Source organism: Furipterus horrens, unplaced genomic scaffold (genome assembly GCF_987537825.1).
Source record: "Furipterus horrens unplaced genomic scaffold, mFurHor1.1.pri manual_scaffold_3, whole genome shotgun sequence".
Lineage (NCBI taxonomy): Eukaryota > Metazoa > Chordata > Mammalia > Chiroptera > Furipteridae > Furipterus > Furipterus horrens.
In genome coordinates this window covers 87654869-87682674 of record NW_028327173.1, presented here as the reverse complement: position 1 = coordinate 87682674, position 27806 = coordinate 87654869, and the positions used below count along the sequence as shown (strand labels likewise).

At 39.1% G+C, this 27806-nt stretch overlaps 1 protein-coding gene across 1 annotated transcript in view; it reads left to right on the top strand.

Moving 5' to 3' along the window:
- Positions 1 to 27806, top strand: part of LYRM4 (LYR motif containing 4) — a 151145-nt gene that overhangs the window by 46911 nt on the left and 76428 nt on the right. Inside the window, exon 2 of the mRNA XM_090269843.1 lies at positions 932 to 1052. Within this exon, the coding sequence (XP_090125969.1) occupies positions 932 to 1052 (121 nt within the window). The remainder of the gene's footprint in view (positions 1 to 931; positions 1053 to 27806) is intronic.

Genomic DNA, 27806 nt, shown 5'->3' with positions numbered 1-27806 from the left:
GGAAATTATATTCCTCTTCTCTCATTTCTTTGCCATTAATTCCATCCTTCTTTTTCTAAACATTACTAATAGTTTCACATGGATTATTAAGCAGATGTTCAAAGTCAAGAGCCAAGCTATCTGTCGTGATCAAAAGACAGAAGAAAATTGTGTCTGATATGTTTGACTTGGGCTGCTTCTCCTTAGTGCCTTGTCTTTAATCCGGTGCAGATGGGTGGGCCTGGGGTCAAGGCCATGACTCTCAGTGTGTGGGATTTTATCAGGTTAAGGACTCTTGACTCTTATGTTATGGCTAATTACCCAGACCAGCTACCCTCTTTGAATACACTGATATGACAGTGACTCAAGGAGATGCAAATACTAGCTGCAATAACAAGTAGCAAGAAGAAAAGGAAGAGTTGTGTACTTTAAAGCATTCTGGTGTAATTTCCCCTCTGGACTGAGGTAGGATCCTGATGTGGATCCTAACATATTAAGTTACACAAAAGGAAGAAACAGCCAAAATGGGACAAGGTTGAAGTGCTGCCCCCAGTCCAGTTTAGATCACTGTCTTGGTGCATGTGTATGTGGTGCATCATTTCCTCTCCGTTCTTGCTTTGTCTCTGTACATTAAAGATTCAGTTACCCATGTAAATGGAGGGAAGCGAGATGTGAATAACTCTATAAAGAACCAGCAATCTAAGGAGCATTTCAGTGGCAGTTTGCCATTTATATGTGAGTCGTTTGGGGTAGATTTATATCCCTAAATATGTTTGCTTAGTCATCCCAGAATTGTAATGGATGAACCTGTCCCAAGAGCAAATATCAAAGTGGATTATCCATAGGAGAATATCAGACAATGATTCCTAAGGGAAAACTTTTAAATTCATTTAAAAGCATAGCTTCAGAGATGCTGACACCTTTACTTTTTTTCTCCCCTGTATTTATTTAGAACTTATGCTATCAGGAGGATAAGAGATGCCTTCAGAGAAAATAAGAATGTAAAAGATCCTGTAGAAATTCAGACTCTAGTGAATAAAGCCAAAAGAGACCTGGGAATGATTCGTCGACAGGTAAGACAGTTCAATGATGTACTGTGTTTCATTAAGACCTTAAAGCTTTGTCATATCCCCTTGATTCGACATCACTGCTTTTGGTGTTTATGATTTACATAGAATCATGAAACTGTTCCCTTTACTTGTATAGATATAGAAAGATGACCTATTTTATTATTGAATTCAAGGAGAACATAAAGGAAAGTATCAGCTGTTCACACTTTCCAGGGAATTAATTCTTTGGGAAGCTGAGTTTTCACATTTAACTAAAGGTTGAAGCTTTAAGTATAGGAAACATCAAAAAATGTTGTCCTTTTGTAACATATATTACACATTTATACATGGACTTGTGTCAAAGAGTATAAATGTATTCTACTTTTCTTAATATTATAAAATCATAGTTCAAGGCAAGATTGCCATTTCTTGAAGACTTGGTCATTGGCGATTAACCTAATTTTGTTGCCACATGGGAGGTGTATCTGCAGGTGCAAGTGGTATAAACACCTGCTTTGGGATTGACCCCATAAAGAACCCTGGGAGGTGTTTTTGTTTTCATCTTGTAGAAATGCCAGGTATCACCTTGATGTGTGCTTGCCTTTCTCTTGCTCTTGAGGTAGAGCAGAGCATCTACCACAGCACATTCTCTGGGTAGTGTGACATGTACATCTTTATGCAAAATTCATTAGAAAGCCAAAGGCTAGAGTAGCCTGCTGTCAAATGATTTTCTCACTCTCTAAACAAAATTTTACTTTTCACTATTTTTCCTGGATTTAGCAACAGTCACACCATAAGTTTCATTTCTGCCTCTTTGATTTTCTCTCTTAACTATAAATTTGTTAATAAACTGTGGAAGGGAAGCCCCTTACCATTTTTCTAATTTGTGCTTGTGTTTTGGAAAGAACTTATTTAGCATCATCAGGAGATCCCAGCTTGACTGACTTTGTATCATATCATAATATATTAACATGTAATCTTCATGCTTGACTCTAAACAGAATTTTTTTAAAAAAGAAGCAGTATTAAAAACTGTAGTTCATTTTATGTCAAAGTTAAAGGTCTTATTCTATTGCCTCCATAAGGAAACAATCACTTCTAAAGTAACATTTCAGAATCTGATGACCCTTCCTGAGTACTGTAGTTATCTAGCAATAGAATAACTTTGCCACATTCAGACAAGCCTAGGAAATGATCTTTAACTAAGGGAATGAAAAGGTAGCCATAAAAAGAAGAAAAAAAAACCGACCTACACATTTGCTTATTCTTTGATGGTGGCAGATAAATATGAGTTGCGTTTTGAAAATTCTAGAATGATGGCATTTTCCAGGAATTAATGGTTGAATTTTATGGGATCCTTTAGTGCTGGAACTTAGAAAAACAAGGAGCCTAAGTCCTTATTTTGCATAAACTCAGAAAGATTTAATTATTTGGCACTTTCCCATATAACAGTAAGCATCTCTAAAACAGGCTTGGTTTTATGTGTTAGTATAAAGTTGCTCAAAGTAGAAAAGGTACCTGTAGGTAATCTGTTCCACTATTTCAGCTGTGTCTTCATTTGAAATGCTAAAACTACCCTCTCAAAAAAAAAAAAAAAAAAAAAGACTAGTCTAGGTGTCATTAGACATCCCCAGTGAATGCTCTTAAAGCAGACTCAAAACACTGGCACCTCTGTGCCCTCAGCAGGACAGCCTGGACAGTGCCCAGGGCTTCCAGACTAACTAACTAAGCAGCAGGTGATTGATTATGTGAACCGTGAAGACCCTGCTCACAGGGGCCCTGACAAATGAAAGCATTCTCATTCCATCAGAGAACTAGTTAGCCAGATATACATCAACAACTGGGAGGTTTGCGTTCACTTCCTTTTCACATCAAGACTGTTCCTGAATTCAAGAATACCGTTTACCATAGTGACCTATGAGATGTAGTGGACTTCTCGGGCCACCTCACTCTAAGCTGGTATAAGTTGACTTTGGTGAAAAGGCCTTAAATAAAATGGCATCTGTATTTTCTTCTCATTGGCCACTATAATAGCCTTCTTCTAATTTGCCTCCCTGATATCCCCTCTCCCCAACTTGACACAATGCGAGAATGATCTTTTTTATAAAGAAAATCAGAGCAGGTTACACCCCTGGTCAAAACCCAAGAGGGGCTTTGTAGCACCCTGACAATAAAATCTGAGGTCGTTATAAAGTCCTCAAACGCCCTCCATTGCTCTTGTCTCCCTCATGCTATGTCAGTACCTTCTTCATGTTGCTGGCACATCTCCAGCTTGTTTCCATCTCGGAGCCTTTGCACCTTCTGCCTGGAATAATGTCTTCCCAGACCCTCCAGTCATCTAGTTCCCCTTTCCACTCAGACTTCACCTATCACAGAGGGCTTCCCTGACCACAGTATGCTTTCTTCTGTCATTCTATCCCCTTATCCTCCTTTAGTTTTTATTACAGCACTTATCAAACAGAAAATAACACTACTGTTGACTTGTCTGGTTTCTCCTTTTCTGTGAGGACAGGGATCTCACCTATCATGGTCACTGCTACCTGGTATGCAAGAGCATGGGCTATGGAGCCAGGCTGTCTGTATTCAAATCCTGACTCAACCTACTGTGACCTTGAACCAGATAGCTAGCCTCTCGGTGCCTAACTTGAAGTGTATATGATAGCAGGCCCAACTTTATGGGTTATAATGAGGATCAAATAAGTTAACATATATAAAACCTTTAAAGGGATGCTGGCACATAGTAAATACTTGCTATTGTTATCCAGAATATGTAGAACAGCCCCACATAGAGTTGGCTCTTAATTATTTGTGGACTAAATGATTATATAAAGAGTTTGGCCCCCAAGATCATACCCTACAGTCAAGGGGTTTGTGCCACCAAAATCATGATATCTTGCTAGCTGCCCAAAACCTCTCTTCAGAGAGAATGAACCTTGAACGGAAAGCAGAAATCTAATGAGGATCTTGAGACATTACCCTCACGAGCTGTACTGTCCTTCATATCAAGTCCCTTCTTCACTTTAGTACTTGGACCCAGAGACCATCCACCAGGATGCACATCAATCTCAGCATCACTTTTCCACATAGAGAAAGCCCACAGCCACCTTTCCAGCTGCCAGACATGCACATCTACAAGGTACTACTCAAACTGAAATCCTCCGTCAGACTTTGTCCTCTCTCACCACTGTGTCTACTTCCCTGCTTTCTAGTTAGTCTTTAAAGTAGATCTTCTTTCTAATTTTTCAGTCACTTCAGTCAGCTGTGATGCTAATAATACAACTGTAAGCATGGTAAGATTTTGCAATTCTTAAAGAAATCTCTGTGGAAAGATTTTCTTTCTGGGGGTTAGAGAAACCAAGGTTCAAGAAAGCTGGATGCCTTGTCCACAGCCACATGACCAAGTCTGAACTCAGGTCTTCTCATGCCTTAGAGCAAGGGTCCCCAACCTCAGGGCTGCAGACCAGAACCTCTCCGGGCCGCACAGCAGAAGGTGAGCTTGAATGTAATGCACTTGAATCATCCTGAAACCATCCCCCTCGCCACGGTCCTAGGAAAAATTGTCTTCCACGAACTAGTCCCTGGTGTCAAAAAGGTTGGGGACCACTGCCTTAGAGCAAACTCAGAAGTTCAAGGACGTGAGTGCCTGAGTCAGTAGGAACTGAAGAATAAAGATATTCCCCAATTTTGTTCCTAAGACATTTAAGGACCACATCAACCTAGCTCCCTCTCTCATCAGAGTCATTCTTCCTTTATATCCTAATGCACAGAGTTATTTAGTCTTCATTGTGGCAACCTGAAGGATTCGAGAGAGCATCAGCATTTCTTATTAGCCTTTCATGCCACTCCTAAGGGTTGCTCTGATTTGAAGAACTAAAATAGCAGGTTGATTTTTCCCCATTATAAGCAAGTCAGACTCCTTTTGCTCCTTCTTCATAATTGTGGCCCACAAAATGGGAGCCTGACATATATATACTACATGTTCTTTCTTTGACATTTTTGGACCAACTCTGTCCCTGAAAATTAGAATTCAGTCTGGCAATCTGTAATTTCTTTCTAGCTATGGGCATCATCTTATATCTCATAAGAAGCAGAGAGATCCTGCCTTCCTATAAACTCCCATTGTTTTCATATAAAATAGTTCTATAAAGACAGGTTGACCCTGGCAGCTTGTAGGAGTTCTTCCTGTCTCCTGAAAGCAAGTTCTGGACTAGTCCCCACTAAACCAAGCTTTCCTATTTGCTTCCCAAGTGGATCAGAAAAATTGGAGAAACCTTTTCTGTACAGTATATGCCTGATGGTGCAAGAAAGGAAGCACAAAAGCTGGGCTGTGTGTAGGACTGGGCAAACAGTTCTCACACAATCTGGGCAGCAGAGAAGTCCCTAAGGACTTTCTACCTCAAATGATAAACAAGGCTCTTGGGTATTTTATATCAGAAAGAGAAACAAGAAAGTCAACCAGACTCTGCTTTTGTCTTTGTTCTTTTTTTCATCTAGTCATTCTGAAGATGCTTCTTCTGATTCTTATTTATAAGGCATTAATTAAAACAACTTTCAGTTAATCACTCCCCTTACAGTTCTGCAGTTTGTTGCGCCCCTTTGCGTTCCAAGCAGCCACAGGTGCCGTGTTTTGTATCAGTACTTCCTGAGCACTATAGCCTTGAGGCTCCAGGTGTTCTCTGAACCTGCACCTTCAGCATCCTCCCATGTGTAGTTCACAGAGATTTTGCATTCATCAGAGAGAACACATTTTCCAAGCATTTGAAATAGAGTTATAATCTTTATTACATACCTAATGTAATGGCCACGTGTCTGTGAGTGAAGGAACAGAAGACGCTACTGGAAATGGGAAACTAGAGAGCTGTGACAATGGGGTTGTTACCAGACCTATATTTTCTGTACTGTGATGATACTTCCTTAAATGTGTGATTTAAGATTTAAGATTGTAAGTTCAAGAATATTCCTAAGTGTGTAGCAACTTTTTATTGAAATCTGGTGAAAATTAATATATCTGTGCAAAGTTGGAGTTTATTTACAGCCATGTGATGCTATCAGTGTTCATTAGAGTGTGTATCCCACGAAGGCAACAATCTAGAGTTCTCCCAGGTTCTCGTAATATACCAGCAAACCTGGGTAACAGGAGTTGTTTATTTCTGTGTGTGTGTGTGTGTGTGTGTGTGTGTGTGTGTAAAATGTTGGTTTTTGGGCCCTTTTCATAGGTAGTTAGCCAGGTAAAACCTTGATCTCTAGGAAAGAAATAACTATTCCACATTGAAAGGTTCCCAACCACTGACTTACATAGGCTGGTATACTTAGCACCAAGTTTAGATCTAAATAATGTTTGGTTACCCTACCAGTGATAAGTTAAGCATGTATCAAGGTAAGGGCTGAATCTAGAAAAACAAGGTTTATCTGTAACAGTCAAACCTTGGTTCTCAGACGTCTCCCATCTCGGACAATTTGATTCTGGACCAAGTTGTTCACGGAAAATAAATGTCTCGGTTGTTGAACAAAACTTCAGATCTCGACTCAACGACCCTTTTGCAATGATACCTGTATGATGAGTAACCTGTATAATTTGGTTTTCAAACAAATTGCTTCTCCAACAGCCTTCTAGAATGAACCACATTTGAGAACTGAGTTTCCAATGTAATTGCATGGAGAAATATAGTATTACTTTAGTATGTAATTGTACAATGTGGGGATAAACTGGATGTTTTATAATTCTGGATAATGACAGTTTTAGAGTCATACCAGTTTTGCCAGAAGCTTTTCAGTGATGATGTTTTTATACCGCATTGGCTATTCTTAAGCTAGTAGGTTTATTTGTTTTTTAGTGAAGTGATTCAAATAGTGGATGTATCAACCCAGAATCATAAACCTTCAGTTGTAAACAATTAGAACAGATACTATATACAGCCATTAAAGATAGTAGGCGAGGGGTTGATATTTCCGGTAGCACACATCTTTGTTAACCTAAGTGTGTGTATAAATGAGGTGAAGTGTTTTCAGTGTTTCTTGGCTTATACTTAGTCACCATTTTTATAGATCACTAAAAGCAGAGTAATGTGCCTAATTCACATTTTGGGTGGTAGTAGGTGAGTCTCTGAAACCGTATCTTTTATTTGCTATTTTATGGGTTAGTCTTTAAATGACTATTGAAGAGAAATGTCCACCAGTAACTTTTTGAATGTGCCTGTTGAGAAATCAGAAGCTGGTGAACAATGACTGTCTTCTCTCGTATCAGTCACTGCAGAGCCCACTCCTGTGCCCTCAGTACTGGTTAAAACTGTAGTTAGAAGTGATATCTCACTCACAGTTCTCATATTTTACAACAGCCTGTGAAGAGGTAGAAACGTTTTAGGTCCTCTTGGGCAAAAGTAATAGCGTATTCTGTATCGCTCCTCATATAGGTTTTAGCTTAAGTACCATTTTGAATCTCTAAAATTTGCTTGGCAGCTGTTTTAATGGAGTAAATGAAAGTCAGTCCTTTTATTAGTGGCACTTACATTGCATGAAGAGAATTATACGCTATTCACAATAGCCAAGGTGGAAGCAACCCAAATTTTCACTGATGGGTCAAATGGATAAAGAAAATGTGTACGTATACAGTGGAATATTGTTCAGCCTTTAAAAAGAAGGAAATTTTCACACATGCTATAACACCGGTGAACCTTGAGGATGTTATGCTAAGTGAAATAAGCCACTTATATGAGGTGCCGAGAATAGTCATATTCACAGAGACAGAAAGTAGTGTGATGGTTGTCAGGGGCGGGAGGCAGTGGGGAAAGCAGAGTTGTTTAAAAGGTACAGAGTTTCAGTTTTGCAGGTTGAAAAGTTCTGGAGATTTGTTTCAAAACAATGTAAATGCACTTAGTACTAAATGTACACTTAAAAATGGTTAAGATGGTAAATTTTTTATTTTTCACAATTACAAAAAATATCTCTCCCTCCACCCCCTCTGCAAAAAAGAAGTAAATGCTTCAGACACTGGTATTTGAGGGTGGGAGGCTTAAGTCATTTGAAGCTTGAACAACTGGATTTATATCTGTGAGTCTTCAGTGCCTTATCAGTAAAATGTAAGGATTGTGCTGTGATTTCTAAGGCTATTTCCAGTTCTTGATTTCTATGGTTCAACATTTCACGTAAGTATCTGTTCCCCTTCTTCTTTACTTGAAGGAACTTGCTGGTACATTTTAGAGTAAATTACTCTGTGCTCAGCTTTCCTTGACCATTTTTCATCAAGATCTTAACTGTGTAGTTTAGGCTACAGAAGAGCAAAGTTGTAGCAGGTATGTACAGGGTATGGCAAAAATAGGTTTGTAGTTGTTCATATGGAAAATAACAGGATAATTAATAAATAGTAATACAAGAATCAACGCTGTATTTCACGTACTCACAACTACAAGCCTACTTTTGCCCCACCCTGTGTTTTGACTGTCACAAATTTCAAAAACTTGTCTTGATCTTAACTTTTCTGTTACAAGGAAAGTCAGAAAATTGATTTTATTAACATTGCTTGTACCTCTGCTGTGCACTTCCTTCATTTCTGATTTTATCACCAGTACTAGCACCTATCTCTGAGCAGAACATTTTCTTTCAAAGAAAAAGAAATAACAGTTGACAAGTAATAATGTGTTGAGTAAGAAGCAAAAGAAAGATTAAAATGCTTTACTCAAGCCCCACCTTAATATTAATGCTAATTTCTTCCTAATTTGACTTCCTCCTGTAATCTCATAACCAAGAGGTAGAAGTTTTAATCTCGCTCTGACAGTAATTTACTGCGTGATCTTGGGCAAATTGTTTGTTTGCCTTATTTACACATCTGTGAAGAGATGATCTTGTTAATGAAGGTGGTGGTGGTGGTGGTGATGTGTGTGCTTGTTGTCAGTGCCTCTCTGTGCACTGATGCTCTGTACGGAGCACTTTGAATGTGTTGTCTCAGGTTCTCCTGACAGCAGTCTTGTAAGAAACATACTATTTTCCTTGGGTTAGATGAGGAAATTTAGGCTTGCCGTGTTTGAATAGTTTTCTGAAGACACACAATTAGAAGAAGGGTAAGCCCCATATTCATTCTTACTTTTTAGCCACTTCTTAGAAGAGGGATCACACTGTGGGTGGCCTTACTTGACAGAAGGTAAATGAGACTTTGGAAATAAGAGAAGTCTAATTGTTCATTTAGAATTCTTGTTAGAAGCTAACAGTTTACCTTCTGTAGTTTTATGAATAGTTTATGCCAGGGGCTGGTCTCCTTTATCATTTCTGAAAAAAAACATTTTCACTATCTCTGCCTTCAAAAGAATAAAAAATACAAAAACCACAGTCTGAAAATGTTAAAGTTCAGCCACCTTATTTAAGAAGTGTTTGCTCAGAATTTCCCTGTAGATCCGAAGGTTGTAGCTCCAATTGCGCTTTCCCTGACAAGCTATCACTGAAGTGCCCTTCAGTGGAAACCTTTTGATGCCTTACTGCGTGGCTCATCCTTTCAAGCAATCAAAGTTAATTCAAGTCATGCTTATGCTGAAGATCTTCTCCCCAGATGACAAAGAAACAATGTCACATCTTCTAAAAAGGGCAATAGAAGGGGCTCACCCTGTTCATGTTAATTTGTGTTTCCTATACCCCATCCTCTGAGATGCAGGGAGATATTGACCCCCTCATGTCCAGTGTGTATATGAAAGCATGTACTCATTTCCTGAACATTTGATATCTGCAGTTGGATATTTTCAAATTTGATGGATTTCATCTGTATATATGAAGATATAAAGGATAGGTTTATTGGTGCTATTGGAAAGATTTCTCCTAATTATACTTGTATCATCCTAAAAAAAAACTGTTGTTTTATTTAGAAATATAATAAGAGTAGTTGGTAAGAGAAGAAGTTTTGAACAAGGTACACCTAAATTTAAATTCTTAACACAAGGATAGTAGCTCTCTGTCTTTGGTCATGATATTTAATCTCTCTTAAAACATTATCATCATTCAATTTTTCTGCTAAAGACAAAAGAATACCATTCTTAACTTAATGTTAGTTTTGTACTTATTATGTTTTTGAAATAACAACCAAGTGGTGTGTGTGTCAGAAATTTTTATCTCTTCCTCTTATCTGGTAATTAAGGCTGCCATTTTATGGATTGGTCAGTAATAAATAGTCAAAAATCCCTAAAAATTCTCTTAAGATGTGGTACTGTAATAATCTTAGTTTTATTAAATAATGCTAGTGCGCAATTAAATCAGTATTTTAACTATTTTCTTATTCTTACACAGTACTTCTTAATTTTGTTTTTAAAGATTTTATTTATTTTATTTTATTTTTTAGAGAGAGAGGGGAGGGAGAAACAGAGGGAGAGAAACATTGATGTGTGAGAGCTACATCGATTGTTTGCCTCTCGCACGCCCCCAACTGGGGACCTGGCCTGCAACCCAGGATTGTGACCTGAATGGCAATCAAACCTGCGACCTTTTGGTTTGCAGGCTGGCACTCCACTGAGCCACACCAACCCGGGCTACACAGTACCTGTTTTCACCCATCTCACTTCCTTAATGTACTGAAAACAGCATTAACCCCAAGGCCAAATGGATTCCACTTCAAAGCCTATCTTAAATTAGTGATTGCATCACCAGAAAGTCCGTGGTGAATTGGTTTCAAAAATCTCTAATAGTGCAAGAAAAAAAAAATTTCATGAACCTGCTGTATTTAACAAACCTAACTGTAACTACCTTGTTGAGATTGGACTGGGGGTTTCTTTCAATAAGTTATTACTGAATTTCACTAATAAGTAAGTGTATTCTAGAGTTGCCCACACAGAGGTAGGTTTGCCATCAGAGCCCAATAAATACTCAATCACTGACTGCTGGCTGGCCCAGGAGCCAGCAGAGGTGGGTTCTTCTCCCAACCCCATCCTTGGCAGCTGTCAGGCAGTCCTCATATGCCGGGTCCTTCTGTGGGTAAGGAGAGGGTCATCCCATGGCTCTTTAAGATCCCTTTCAATGTCTGACATTTTCTGATTCTGAAAATGATCATTAGGTCCCAGAAACATACCTCTGAGGGTTAGATTTTGAACAAGGGTGAGTTGTGTCCCTGACCTTCTCTATTTACTAAATTGACTTTAAAAAGAAAGCTTGATTGCCCAGATCTGACAGATACCATGTTTTGTTTAGTGTGGGGGATTAACTGGGTTGCATAATGCTGGGTTATGTAATATTCGTTCTTCATAGTCAGCCTCAGCAGGAAATCAATTGGAGAAAAGCCTTTGGCAATACTTCATAAAGCTTTTAACACACAGTGATGGCAGGAATACACAAGTCATAGTGTGGAACAGAAGCTGCCCTTCTGTACAGGTGACAGGTTATAGATACCTTGTTTACAAATGAGGTTTTTTTCACTAGGATTCCACAAACCTGAGAAATAGTGGAATGGGGCAAGGGAGACCAGAGAGAAAAAAATTAATTATTCTCTTGCTCTGAACTGGGTTTTATCTTAACAGTGCCAAACTTAGTGTTTTGCTTTTCTCAATTATCCAGCTGTTATTTAAAGTTTGCAGCTATTTGCAACTATCTCAATAGCTGTATTTTTCATGATATTAAACTATTCTTCTTTCTGGAAATATTTTTTTAAACTGAACTCATTTTCTCCTACAAGACATTGACCACTCTTCTAGTCAGTTCAGGGAACCATTGGGGACAGGCTTGCTCCTGCCCGTTTCTGTACCATGCAGAGCCTGTCCCATGGACAGTCATACATTATGTCCTGCTTTTGCAGCATTGCATTTGCTTCATGACTGGCAGCACCTGAGTCTTCAGCTGACTTGCAGGATCCTTGAGGGCTGGGCCCTCTGTGTCCATTGGACCAGCACAGCACGTACACCCAGGGAACTCCTTTCTGCCTCCACCAGCTCCTGAGGGAAGGCCTCAATGCCCTTCCTTCACCTTTCTTGCCTGCTGACACCTCATTGTCTTCTGGGCCACAGCACTGACTACTTGGCTTTGCAGGTGCATGTTACAAGGCCATAGTAATCAAAACAACATGGTACTGGCATAAAAACAGACACATAGATCAATGGAATAGAATAGAGAGCCCAGAAATAAACTCCTAGGCCTCTGACCTTCCACAGGGACAGGGTCATTTGCTTATTCACCATGATATTTCCGGTGCCTCATAGAAGTATTAAGCACTCCATTAATGTTTAATAAAGAAGACAAGGTGGTTTGGTAGGACAACACAGAAGAAAGAGTTTTTAAACTCAGAAACAATGGTTCTAGCGCATGCTTTTCCTCTGACTTGTGGCATGAGCTGCAGACTTGGCCTTTCTGCTCTCCAGTAAGTCTTTTTTTGAAGAACTTTAAATTTTATTTTTCAATATTATTTTCTATTAATTCCAGGTATACAGCATAGTAAACAATCGTATCTTTACAAAGTAGCCCCCTCCATATCTCGAGTATTCACCTGGCACTGTACAGAGTTACTACAATATTATTACATTCCCTGTACTGTACTTTACATCCCTGTGACTATTTTGTGACTACCAATTTGTAATTCTTAATCCCTTCACTTTTTTCACCTGATCCCCTAACCCTCCTCCCCTCTGGCAACCATCAATGTGATTTGTGTATTGATGGATTCCTTTCTATTTTGTTTGTTTATTTATTTTGCTCTTTAGATTCCACTTATAATGGAATAATATGGTATTTTTTCTTTCTCTGTCTGAATTATTTCACTTAGCATAATACCCTTAGATCCATTCCTGCTATCAGAAATGGTAACATTTCATCCTTACTTAAGCCCAGGTAATATTCCATTGTATGTAGGTACCACCTCTTCTTTATCCGTTCGTCTATCTATGGACACTTAGATAGGTTCCATATCTTGGCTATTGTAAATAATGGTGCAATGAACATAGGAATGCACATATTCTTTTGAATTAGTGTTTTGGGTTTCTTCAGCTATATGCGCAGAAATGGAATCACTGTGTCATATGCAGTTCCATTTTTAATATTTTGAGAACTCATATTGGTTTTCATCCCAGTTGCACAAATCTGCATGCCCACCGACAGTGCAGGAAGGTTCCCTTTATGCCACATCCATAGCACACTTGTTAATTTATTGATGATAGCCATCCTCACAGGTGCGGGATGATATATCATTGGGGTTTTCATTTTCATTTCTCTGATGATTAGTGATGCTGAATGAGCATCTTTTCACATGCCTGTTGGCTTTCGGGTTGTCCTCTTTGGAAAAGAGTCTACATAGGTTCTCTGCCCATTTTTTAATTGGATTGTTTGGGAAATTTTTGGTGCTGAATTGTGTCATTCTTTATAAATTTGGATGTGAACCTTTTATGGGATATGTCATTGATGAATAGCTTTTTTCATTCAATAGGTTGTCATTTTATTGATGGTTACCTTTGCTATGCAAAAACTATTTATTTTGATGTAGTCCTGTTTGTTACTTTTTTCTTGTTTCCCTTCCCTGAGGAGATACATCATTAAAAAATATTACTAAGAGAAATGCCAGAGATTTTACTACCTATGTTTTCTTCTAGCGTTTTATGATTTGGAGTCTTACATTTAAGTCTAATACATTTTTAATTTATTCTTCTATAAGAAGATGGTCTAATTTCATTTTTTTTAATGTATCAGTACAGTGTTCCCAACATCCTTTATTGAATAGACTGTCTTTACCCCATTGTATATGCTTGCCTCTTTTCTCATATATTAATTGACCATATAGGCATTGGTTTATTTCTGGGTTCCCTATTCTGTCCCATGGATCTATGTGTCTGTTTTTATGCCAGTACCATGTTGTTTTGATTACTACGGCCTTATAACGTAGTTTGATAACAGATAGTGTGATATGTCCAACTTTGTTCCTCTTTCTCAGGATTGCTGTGGACATTCAGGGCTTTTGTTATTTCATATAAATTTTTGGATTATCCATTCTAGTTCTATGAAAAATGCTGTTGGTATTTTGATAAGAATTGCATTTCAATAAAATGGATTTTATAAAAATTTGATTTAGATATACTTTTGTATCCTTGGAAACTCCTTTCAACCGAGAGCCAGTGAGTGCTCAAAGTCAAGGAGTGAGTCTCTGGGGAAGGCACGCACAACCCTATGATGTCTAAATTCCTTGCTCTGGGTTGTCAGGTGCACACATACACAGAAATAAGGTGCAGTGACCGCCAGCCCTCACAGCTCTTAGCCCTTTACTGCTATATGAGTATGAAAGGAAGAGTATTTCCTCCAGAGTCAGCAAACATTAGCTAAGGAGGTGAGCCAGGAGAGCAGATCCAGAGCTGAGCAGAAGGTTCAGAAAATATTAAGTCTGACCAGTGAAATGACTCACACAAAGAAAAGGAATACTCACAGCTCCCTCTCCCCAATTGATGGCTATTGTCAGGGATCTAAAGTTTTTGGCTGGACAGGGAAGAGCATGTGTGCACTTGTGCACACAGGACCCTTTAGGCATACAGTACCAAGGTTTGCCTGATTGCTTGTAAGACTAGTGCATTCCATATCATGGCCCTGTACTTATCCATTTACTCACCTCGGACACTCAATCATACGAGTGAAGTTTTCCATTATCCAAGCACTTTGTAATATTTCTAAGAAAAACTAACCAATCCCAAAACAACTGCAATGTTTCCTCAAGAAATGAAACCCTTAATCTTTTTTTTAATCCTCACCTGAGGATATATTTATTGATTTTACAGCAAGAGGAAAGGACAAAGGGAGTGGAGAGGGACAAAAGGGGGCAAGGGGAAGAGAGGGGAGGGAGAGAGAGAAAGACAGAGACATTGATGTGAGAGAGAAACATTGGTCAGTTGCCTCCTATACACACCTCGATCAGCAACTGAACCGGCAACCTAGGTATGTGCCCCGACCAGGGCTCGAACATGCAGCCCTTGAGTGTATGGGACAATGCTTTAATGTGAAAGTGTTTTGTGCCAGTATGTTGTGATACACTTGAAATTTAGTTCAATTCAACTTTCTATTTTAAATTGTATTACTGGGGGACCAAGGCTACCTGGCCTTTAATGGGATCTTCAAAAACAGGATTTTTCACCTCATGCTGGTGGCTCTCAGCCTTGTGGACATTAAGAATCACCTAAGGTGCTTTTACAAATCCCATGACCAGGCCACTTCAGACCAACAGAATTAGAGTTTCTGGGTTGGACCAAGGCATCAGTATTTTTAAAACTCCCCAAATGATTACATTGTGCCACTGAGGCTGAGAACCAGTACTTTATACTGAACTAGAGGGCTACTAAGTGGGCACCCGCCCCCCATCAACCTGAACAGAGTTGCATGTTCCTCAGGAGGCTTGGTCCTATGAGCAAGGTGTCTTTGATTTCTGTGATTACTGATCTCTGGATCTCTTTTAATTAAACCTCTGTTCTGGGAGTGATTTTTACTCTATTGTACTTTTACAGAGATTCAGACTCTACGTACTTTTATATATTAAACAATGAAACTCTCTTATTACAACTGAAAATCTCATTTGCTCACCTCAAGAAAGATACGGTACATGCCTTGGGGTTTATTGGGGTTCGGGCTGATACTGCAAGACAATATCTTTGACAGCCAAGTAGAATAACAAGGCCTAGTGTCAAAAGAATGGCATACATCTCAGAAATGCAATTCTCATCTCAGGGAGTAGCATTTTTTTTTTCCGCTCACGTGAGGGTTTGCTGCTCATATATATTGTATTTCATCCATCCTACTCTTCTGGTTGTCACATAAACCCTGGCAAAAAGAATTTCTGTAGTGTCCCGTATCATAGCAGTCATTTTCCCAAGTCGGACTCCAAATGCAGTAAAGTTATTCAGGAAGTCATGCACCTTCCTCCTTTCAGGGGGAATATATGGAAAGAAAAGAAAATTAATATCGCTATATACGAAGAAAAATACTTGTAAAATATGTTCAGCCATTCAAGAGAGTTGATAGGAGTATGCTCTCACTTTGGTCTGTTTGTCCTGCACTGGTTGTCCTCAGCATCTACTCAGATCACTTCGGGAGCATCTAGGAGACCAGGGCAACAGCTTTGGGAAGCTGGCCCAGTGACAAATGCTCATCACTGGGCCACATGTTCTAACACTCAAAGGAACTGGCTGTTAGGGCTTAAATTGAGCCAGGCTAAAGCATCAAATTTTTCTCAAACAGTTGTCTGGAAATCTAGTCTGATTTTTCTCAATTCCAGAACCACTCAAGGTTCAGCCCAGTGATAAAACTGAGACAGTTTTAGTCTGGCACTTTGATCTGTTCTTCCCTAGTGAAGGTCAATACTGTGTAGATTTTACTAGATCATGTGTTTCTCAACTTGCTGGAACATTCAGTGTATGCCTTTTTTTTAACAGCTTTATTGAGATATTCACATACCACAAAGTCATCCAGTGAAAGTGTACAGTTTAATGGCTCTTAGTATATTCACAGAGTTCTACAACCACTATCACTTTAGAGCATTCATCACCCAAAAAAGAAGCACCATACCCATTAGCAGTGACCCCACTTACTCCCAATCCACTCTCCCCTAGCCCTTGACAACCACCAAATTACTTTCTGTCTCTATAGATTTACCTATTCTGAACATTTCATATAAATAGAATTTGTATTTGTGACTGGCTTTTTTCACTTAGTATAATGTTTGCAAAGTTCATCCATGATATAACACATATTGATACTTCATTCTTTTTAACCTCAAATAACATTTCATTTTATAAACATACCACGTGTTATTTATCCATTAATTAGTAGATGAGCATTTGGTTGTTTCTACTTTTTTTGCTATTCTGAATAATATTATGAACATTCATGTACAAGTTTTTGTGCAGACATAACTTTTTATTTCTCTTGAGCATATACCTAAGAGTGGAATTGCTAGGTCACATGGTAACTCTATATTTAACTTTTCGAGGAACTGACAGACCGTCTTCTAAAGTGATTGCTCCATTGTACCTTATCATCAGCAGTGTATAAGAGCTCAAATTTTGCCACATTTTTGCGAACTCTTGCTATTATATATTGTTATGACTTTAGTCACACCAGTATAGGGAAGTGGCATAGAATATACCTTTTGCACATAAAACAACCAGATTTATACTGGAAGGCAAACTTCGACCTAATTGCTCTAAGGAAGATGAAGAGTTTTTTAATTATTATTTACCTGTTTTGTTCACATGAACTTCAGACTGGTCTTTCTCTATATCTAAACTCTATTCTCTAGAATGAGAACCAATTTAAGCCCTTGTTGATTATATAGTGCTTATAAGAGATGGATATGTGACTTGGGTAGCCAGGGGTTAATTCAGATGATCTGAAGCTCTGGATGACAATCCGTTTCTTTCATTGTTCTGTGTGATCCTCCCTGAGCATTGATTGAAGACAAATAGCTTCCCAGATGGTCAAGGATAATATATGTTTTCTTTCACGGTGCCTCATAAAGTTCTTTCACACACTATTAATTGACTTTGTTTTTAACTCTAGGTTCTTCCTTGCAAAAATTCAACTACTGTCTCAGAAGCATAGACCTCATTATCACTAAGTCATTCAGGCTTTTTTATGTCCTTATTCTTCTTTACAGCTGTGATATAATTTATCCCATGAGAAGTTATCATTGGTCCTCTCTTTTCATGCAAACTGTTGGCCTCCATGTCCATTAGATATTTGCACTTGGATATTTTACCAACACTTGAAACCCGTCATGACCAAAACTTAGTTATCTTCCCTTCCTTTTAAAGCAATTTTTCTTGACAAATTCCCAGTGCCTCCATTCTCTTAGAATCCACCCCAGTCCTCTATACATAGAGAATGGATCCTTGATTGTTTATACCATCCATTTGAAATATATCTAAAACTCTTTTTAGGTCCTCCAAAATAGGGTACCTAGGAATATTAAAATATATTCTTTTAAAATTATTTTTTCAATTACAGTTGACATACCATATTATGTTAGTTTCAGGAGTATACCCCAGTGACTAGACATTATATAACTTACTAAGTGATCATCTGATAAATCATACCCATCTGATAAATCATACCCATTTGATACCATACATAGTTATTAGAATATCATTGACTATATTCCCTATGCTGTACTTTAGATCCCATGACTATTCTTTAACAACCAATTTGTACTTATTAATCCCTTCACCTTTTTCAACCCAGTCCCCTAACCCCTCCTTCCATCTAGCAACCCTCAAAATGTTCTCTGTATCTATGAGTCTGTTTCTGTTTTATAGATTTAATTGATGATAGGCATGTATTTATTGCCATTTTTTCCTTCATATTTGTATCTTTTTTTTTTTTTCTTTTCTTCTTTTTAAAGAAGACCCTTTAACATTTCATGTAATACTCGTTTGGTGATGATGAATTCCTTTAGCTTTTTCTTGTCTAGGAAGCTCTGTATATGTCCTTTGATTCTACCCAGCTTTGCTGGGTAGAGTAATCTTGGCTATAGGTCCTTGCTTTTCATCACTTTCATTATTTCTTGCAAATCCCTTCTGGCCTGCAAAGTTTCTGTTAGAAATCAGCTGACAGTCTTATGAGATATCTCTTATAGGTAACTAACTCTTTTTCTCTTGCTGCTTTAATATTCTTTTTGCTTTAACCTTTTGCATTTTAATTATGATGTGTCTTGCTGTGGGCCTCTTTGAGTTCATCTTTTTGGGACTCTCTGTGCTTCCTGGACTTATATGTCTATTTCCTTCACTGTGTTAGGGAAGTTTTCCGTCAGACTTTTTAAAATAGGTTTTCGATGTCTTGCTCTCTCTCTTCTCCTTCGCATATCCTTATGATGCAAATGTTGGTATGCTTGAAGTTTTCCTGGAGGCTTCTTATACTATTCTCATTTCTTTTTTTTTTTTTTTCTTTTTTTCTTTTTGCTGTTCTGATTGGGTGCTTTTTGCTTTATCATATTGCAAATCACTGTTTTGATTTTTGGCTTCATCTACTTAACTGTTGAGTCCCTCTAAATTATTCTTCATTTCAGTTAGTGTATCTTTTACTTCTGACTGGTTCTTTTTTTATGGTTTCCATGTCCTCTTTTATGCTGTTGAAGCTCTGTCTAAGTTCATCTACTGTTCCCTGCATTCACTGAGCATCCTTACAACCAGTGTTTTGAACTCCGCATCTAGTAGATTGCTTGTCTCAGTTTTGTTTAGTTCTTTTTTCTGGGTTTTTGTTCTTTCGTTTGGGCCACGTTTCTTTGTCTCCTAATTTTGGCAGCCTCCTTTTGTTTGTTTCTCTGTATTAGGTAGAGCCTGTTACATCTCCTAGGCTTGGTAGAGTGTCCTAATGTCTAGGTGTCTTATAGGGCCCAGTGGTACAATCTCCCCATTCACCTGAGCCGGGCACTCCATGTGCACCCTGCCCCCGCCTGTGTGGGCTGTATACATCCTCCTATTGTAGTTGAGCCTTGATTGCTATTGCCACATCAGTGGGAGGCCTTTACCCCAAGGCCTACCAGCTGCAAGGACTGGCTGCAACCACCGTGGAGGATCAGAGTACAGGGGCCGACCCCACAGAGCAGGTCTTGCTTCATCAGGACTCTGGTGCACGCTGAGTCCATCCCTTAACTATGTTGCTTGTGGAGGTGGTTGGGTGGTGCTTTGATGTGGTCTGAAGCCATCCATTGGGTATGCTGGCTCTTGGACCTTCCAGTAGGTGCAGGCCAAGGTCAGCCACTGCCTGTGTTCTGCCTGGGGCCTCCTCGCATGAGCTACAAAGCAGTCTGAGATGGCTGCTACTTATGCTCGGCTTGGAGGTGCCCAGAAAAGACCTAGCTGTGAACCAAGGCTGGCAGCTGCTAGTGCCAGGTCTGGGACCACTTAGCAATAGGCACAGGGCATCCCGTGGCGAGGTGCTGCTTATTTAAGAGATTTTAGAAAAGTCTGAAGCATGAGCCAAGACAAGCCATTTGTATGGAAAAGCCACTGGAAACAACTTGGGCTGGGATGAAAGTTGGTGGGGCCTCAGGGGATCTCTCCAGGGTGGGGCAGGCAGTGTAAGTCAAGTTGATAGAGTCTCAGATATGGCACCTGCCTGCTGGCTTGTGAGGGGAGAGCTGAGAAAGGAACAACGGGCTCTGCAAGCAGGAAGTTGCCCTTCCAGCTCTCGCCCTAATGCCTGATACTTCAGTTCCTCCCTGTATGTCCCTGCTCCCTTTCTAAATGCTGCCCCAGCACTGGAACTCAGAGGGAATGACTGTGAGTAAGTTCATGCATGGGCCCTTTAAGAGGAACTGCCTGGAACTCCAGAAGCCATGTCTCCCTTCACCACGATCCCCACTGGATTTTACAGCCACAAGTTATGGGGACTTCTTTTCCCAGCACTGGAACCCTGGGTTCAGGGCCCTGGTGCGCACCAGGGACCCCCACTTCTCAGGAGGCACCTCCCCAGCAGCCAAGATATCCCTCCTGATTTTTATCTGCCACGTGGGACCAGTCTGTTCCACGTCTCTGCTCCTCCTACTTGTCTCAAGGTGGCTTCTTTAAATCCTTAGTTGTAGGACTTCTCTTCAGCTAGATTTCAGGAGGTTCTGAATGATGGTTGTCCTTTAATTTAGTTGTATTTTTTATGTGGTTGTGGGAGGAGGCCAGTACCACATTTTCAGTGTATAATCTAAGATACTACCCTAAAAACTGCCATTTTATTAGGGTTCTGGCTTGACACACACTCTTCATTTACTCAGTGTAATCAAGTCCAACCAACTCAGACACTTGAGCCACCCTTTAGCCAAGCCAGTGTGTCATGTTCTTTGACTCCTGTTGAATACTTACTTTCCTTATTTATCGTATCATGAGTCCCTAGTAAGCATTCTGTTTTTTTCTGTTGCAGTTTACTTGAGATCCTATTAGATATTTTTGTTGACTAGATGCTCATCTATTTAAATAGTCTTACTTTAATGTGAAAGCACCCTTTGTTTCCTGGCAGCGTAATTTCCCTCGGCACTTACAGAGGTTAGATGTGTATTGATGAGCATTGCCCTCTAACTGCCTGTGTCAAAGCCCTGTGAAGGGCTCATCAGTCTTGTGCTTTTTTAATTGACATCAATAATGTGTTTGCATTTATCAATATTTCCTAATTGCTAAGTTATAAACACAGGAACTTCTATAATAAGTCATGTCCACACGTATCTTCTTAGGGCTTAAGATTTGTATCAATATTTTGATGTATTATAATTGTTATGGGGATTTTTCTATGAGAAAGGAGGAAATGTGCAGCAAGAGACAAAGAATTGAGTCAGAGTCACCATATAAAATTAAGTTAGAGTCAAATCATTCCAATGAAGTTAGAAGAAAGCTTTACCAAGACAGTGCAACACATTCCCGTCAAGTTCAGTGTCACCATCCAAATGAATGCTAGAGCTTCTCCCCGGAGAGTGTTGTGCTGTGCCAAGGATCCTCCTCAGAAAAAAATTATTTGGAAAGACAGTGAGGACTCCTATGAAGAAGGAACTGTTATGATCTCATTTTTCAGAAGAGGAAACTGAGGCTTTGTGAGCTGAGTTACCTGCCTAGGTAACTTTGCAAGGCTGAGACTCAAACCCAGGGCTGTTGGAGTCCATGGCTTGACTCTTTACCTCTCAGGAACAAACTTGACCAAACCCAAACAAGAGGGAGACCTAGGTGTCAAAGGACTGAACCCATATAATCTGTTAAGTAGTTGAAAGCTTTTTTAAAAAAGAGGCAAATGTGAAAGACCCAAGAGGTCTGTCCTCCTATACCTGGAAGACCATCAGTCACATGCAGGAGGGTTAGATGTTGTCTTCTGTGCTTGCAGAAGTGGAACCAGTTCTCTGTCCTGGTGGGAGGCAGTGCTGTAGAGTAGGTAAGAGTGTGGACCCAGAAACCACACTGCTCCCAGGAAATCCCATCTCAGCCACTTAACATTCTACAGATTCAGACACTAGCTTTAATTCTAGTCAGTACATGCAGACCTCAGAGATAATCCTGGTTGAATGTCAGACCTCCGCAATAAAGCAAGTCACGTGAATTTTGTTATTTCATAGTGCATATAAATTTATGTTTACACTATACTGTAGTCTACAAAGTATGCAATAGCGTTATGTGTAAAAGTGTACACACCTTAATTTAAAAATACTTCAATGATAAAAGATGCTAGTCATCATCTGAGCGTTAAGTGAGCCACTGTTTTTTCTGGTGGCGGGTTCTGCCTTGTTGACGAAAACACAATAGCTGTGAAGCATAGTGAAATGCAAAGTCTGCCTGTAGTTGTGAGACTATGAGAAGCTTTTCCACTATTTGCTGATAAGAAATATTTATGATTGCACCTGAGATTTTTATTTCTCCGTGGAATTGGAATATTTTATATTCATAACAAGTTCTTGCAGCTTCTCTTTTAATCCTCAGGACACAGTGACTGCTTCACCTCATAATCTCACATGTTCGTGCTCTATAACAAAACTGCTGGTAAAGGTCAGTTATGGCAGTTTTTATTCTAGAATGGCACTTTGGGTTTGAATTTTCCCTAACCAGAGTTACATCAGTTGTTCTAATTTAACTTATTTAAAATTAGGAAAACTGACTTTAAAATTTTAGACTGATCAATCCACAGCTCTGATACATCTTTCTCACTTAAGATTTTAGATTTTGACTCCTGGGACTCTAACCCAGAAACATCCCCACAATGGGAATTGCAACCCAGACATATTTTAATCTTTGCTTTTCCTGGGATGGAACAGAATGCCAATTAATTCTCTGCAACCTTTACTGAGGAAAAGATGGGGCTTTTGAGCTCACTTAACCTCTGACCTTCCATCTTACCATTAAAACATAGGAATTTTGATTTACACTGTCTGCTTCATTTCCTCCAAGCCTTCATTTTTGGACAGCTGAGACATGGCACAGAGATTTCTGACTGCTTTATGTCACAGGAAAGTCTGACAGAAGAAAAAGCTTCCAAATATGTCAGAGGAAGATGACTGATTTAAAATAATGTTTTCTGGAATTAGATATTTTTAGTCACATGAGAGATGGTCAGGTTATCATACTGTACATGTGTATATGTGTATGTCTGTTTGGGGGGAAGTGATTTTAATTAAATAATAACATTCTATTAAATTTTCAATATCAAAGCCTATTAGAGCTATCACATTCAGAATTGACTCCTCATTAATATAGTTCAAAAATGGTGCTACTACAGAATACCAAATGAATTTTCTTCTAAATGGATTTTTCCTAAGCAGAGTTACATTGTACTAAACGACATCTACACAGAAGGAGAGCATTAGAAGTCATAACTATTAAAAAATGTTGAGCATTCTCAGTTTGAGCCAAATTGTTTAAAAACAAAAAAAAGAACTAAAGGAAATCAGTTACTTTAAGTCTGTTATGAATTTACAGTGACACCAGTACGATCTGCTCTGGGTGCTTAGTGTAATACTTTATTATTCCAAAATGAACTCAGAACTGATGCCAGAAAAACCCTGTGATAAATTAATGTGAGGAAGAGTGTAATCCCTCTGTGTGAAATTTGAGGTAAATTAGAAAGCAGAAGACTGAACTCAGTTCTGCTTCTGCCATTAAATCTCTGAAGGACCTTAGAAAAATTATGTAAATTTTCTCTTTGCTTCTACCTAGCAGGTGAAGATGCCAATATCACTACTTTTCTAGCCCTGGTAAAACATTCTTTGGGTCAGATCAACTTTTCTTATTTAAAAAATCATTGAACACAATAGTACTCCAATGGAAAATATCTAGATTTGGGGGCAACAGTAACATTTACATTGATCTCAGCTTCTTGTCGTTATGAACAGTGAAGTAGAGACATCCCGCACCTGTGTCTTTGTGTAGGATAAAGGCCTAGAGGTAAAAGAGGCTGAGTTAAGGGTACAGGCATGGAAAATGTAGACCAGCGTTACCACGTTGCCCAGCAGTTTACCATCCCAGCAATCTTGTCTTCATCCTCACTCTTCAGCCCTGAGAATATGAAATGTTTTCATCTCTTATCAACCCAATTTGTAAATTGTGGTATCTCCTTAATTATGGGTAGAGTTAAAAATAATTTATGTATACAGTATTCCCTCACTTATCGTGGGTATTATGTTCTAGATACCTACCCCCCCCCGCCCGCGATAGGTGAAAATCCGCGAAGTAGGAGCCTTACATTTATTTTAGTATTTATATATATTTTAAGGCTTTATAAACCCTCCCCACACACCTATAAACTGTTCCCAGTCCCTTATTAACCTTTCCCACTCCCTTATTAACCTGTTCCACACTTTTATAAACACTACTTATGTTCTTCAACATATTCTACACTCTTAAACCTACCTAACTTTAACAACGTACGTATACAGTACCGCAAAATCCCGCAATATAGCGAAGAATTTGCGATAAATAATTAAATATAGTATTTTTTAAAATCCCTCAATACAGTGAGGCCGAGATAAGTGAACCGCTTTATAGAGAGGGACTACTGTATTGGCCATGTGTGTTTCTTTTCTATATTTATTTACCGTCTTGTTGTTTCTTGTCATATTTATCACAAATATATTTTTCCCCATTTGTCATTTATTTTTTGGCCTTGTTTAGTATATATTTTTTCCTATGGAAGAATTTAATTTTATATAATTACATTTTACTTATTGCCTTTGAATTTTGCATCCTGCTAAGTTCCCACTCCAAGATTACAAGAATTTTCTTGTGTTTTTTTTCCTCTGATGCTTTCATAAAACCTTTTTAGGTTTAATTTTTGATGCCTTTAGAATTTATTTTGGTATAAGAATGGAGATAGGGAGTTCGGCTTAACTTTTTCCAGTGGTCCAGTAGACATTTTTGTCTTAAACTTACCAAAGCAGAACATCTTTATATCTTCCGTTTACCTCATAAGGAAACCACCATCATTTTTATCAAAGTTACTGGTTCTGCTTTGCTCTCTATTACCTCTTACCTCGGTTTCCTCCTGTGAAACCCTGCTGATCCTGCTTCCTCAACCATCTGCTCTCCTAGAGCCTCACACTCTTCCTCTCCGCTGCTCCCCTGCTCCACTGAACTCTCCAAAAGCACATTCCGTTCTCCCACAGCCAGAAATATTTCAGCTTCTTTGCTTCCAGGTCCAGCTCCTGCCCAGCTCTTTTCCCTTTCACTTCTGCAGGGTAACTTGTACTCAGGAACTCCAACTCCATGCCACCTGTTTCCCAGCTGTACTGAAACAGCCCTTGCAAAGATAATAGGTTCCTGGTTACCACTAACAGCGTGTGTGCCCTTGTCCAAGTAGACATCTCAGCAGCATCTGAATGCTCTGACTGGCCCCACTCCTAGAGATCTCTGAGCTGCTGGCGTCTTAGTCCTCACTCCTGCCTGCCCCTCCTGCTAGTCCTGTTCCTTTGCTTGTCTCCTCTTCTGTCCCTCTAAAACATAAGCACACCTGCAGGCTCCGTCAGCAGCCACTCTCCCTGAGATTACATCCACCACCATGACACGTCTGTCCCCTTGATGGCTCTCAAGCCTCTCCAGTCTTTACATCTCACCTGAGCACAGACATGGAAACAAGATAACCCTTTGTTCAGATCTCAGCCCTGCTACTTGCCAGCCTTGTGATTCTTAAGAAACCACTTACTGTCTGTGTGTCAGCCTCCATGTGGGTCTGTTCTTCTACTGGACCCTGGGTTTCTCATGGGCCAAAACTAGGTAGTATTGTTTTGTATTATATTTTATATTAGATAAGATTTTGCTTTATCGAGGGCTTGCTTTGTCTCAGGTATCACACTGTAAACTTTATGTAGCTCATCTCTGACAAAGTAGGTGTGTGTTTATATTCAATTTTAATTTCAACCCAGAGATATTTGAGCCCAAATCTGTCTGTCCCTAGTATCTGTTGGTATATCCAGAAGCTTAGACTGTGGGAAAGGCAGGGTCTATCCTCCTGGGAAAATCCCCTTCGCAACCATTTTAAATGCCTGCTCTTTCCCTCCATCCTGCCACCTCCAGTTCTGCCAGCCCTGAGCACAGGCAAGCATTCAGTCATTTTTTAGTCACAAACACACACAGCGTCCCTCATTCCTTCAGTCAGTCAGTCATTGCACAAATATTTATCCTTTGTGCCACACTTCCACCCAGGCGTTAGGAATTCAGTGGTGTTAGACACAGACTCAGCTCTCAGGATGGGAGGAGAGGAGGAGGGGACAGTTTGAGGTAAGGTTTTCAGAAGCACTAACCAAGGAGCAGGTAGGAGTTAACCAGGTGAAGGCAAGGGCACCAGTGATGAGAGGTAGGGCTTGCAGAGATAAGCTTTAGAGATAAGCAGGAGCCAGAGATCTGTGGGACCTTGCACCCCATACTTGGGTTTTATCCTGAGAGTGGGGCCCTTCAAGGCTTAACTGGAGGTGCAACTTTCTTACTTTCACTTCCATGTCTTCCTGCTGACTTCTGCACAGATCATCTGTTTATTGTCCTCTGTAAGTGCCTTAAACGCAGACTTTAACACTGCAACCTAGAATAGTGGCTGACCCACAGAAGGCATTCAGCATGGTTTGATGGGTGAATGAATGAATGAAGGAATGCAGGGTATATGATCAAAAAGGACTCCTTTTCCTTAAAAAAAAAAAAAAAAATCCCATGGACTCGAGTTATTTATATCTTGTTTATTTTCTTTGGAGAACCAGATCCATTTTCTAAACACCAGATGGCTTAAATTAGTTTATTAAAATGTTAATAAGGTTGCTCTTTATAAAATATAAGCAATTCTTTTTTGTTTTCTTAGAATTTTTAACAACTCCACAGAATAATATCAAGCCTTAATAGAAGTGTGAACACCAGGTTGTTTAATATCTATTGCCTTTTAAAGAGCAAAAAGAAAAGTATAACTTTTTTCTTTTAAAGAAAGAGCTGTTTTGGAGAAGAAGGGAAGAATATCCAGTTATAATTTTGAATCCATTTATTGTGAAATTTTATGCCACTAACCATTTGTATCATGCTTTAGATTTTTGGAATTTGTTTATTTTAATACACAGCACTTACAATGTTGACATACAAGAATATATATGGAAAACCATTTGTCTTCAATGCAGGCAAGTCTGAAGACGAGAAAATGGAATAGGTTATCCTTCATCTCTTCCATAAAAGCTTTTGATACACAAGAAAAGAAAATAAGACTTTTCATTCTTATTATTCTTAACAACTAAAGCAGAGCCTTAAATAAGATCCAGGCTTACTTATTAAGTTGTCAAATTCTTTTTTCCTGCCTATTTTGTTTATTTGTAGCTACATGGCCAAAAAATGAGAAATGAGCACTTCTATACCACACACTTAATTTAGTGGATCTGAAGGGGGAAGAGAGGGGTGTAGGAGTAGAGAAAAATGAGGTCTGATGTGAAACTCAGAATAGGAGATTGTATAGGCTAAGCAGAATTGCTCAATAGTAGGCTTATTTTCCAGAAATGTTTTAACATTTGGAATCTCTTAGAATTATGTTGGTACATGTATGATACCTTTGGATGAAAAACCTTTGCTTCACTAAATATATATGTTCCAAATATAATAAGAACAACAACAGTAACAGTAGCTACCATTTATTGTGTTTGTTATATGCCAGACATCATATAACCTTTTTTCACTGACTAAGATAAACAAGGAATGATGCCTGCCACTCAAACCTGCAGACTCCCATAGTTATATACTTAAGACTACTACCCCAGCAGCAGATGGAAAATGCTGTACAGGGTGGAAAGCACAGGGAGTCTTTCCTTTATACATCATGGGAAAGGGCAGGTATTGCAAAGCAGCATGTTTCGTTTTCTCTTTTCTGTAGCCATTTACCCATA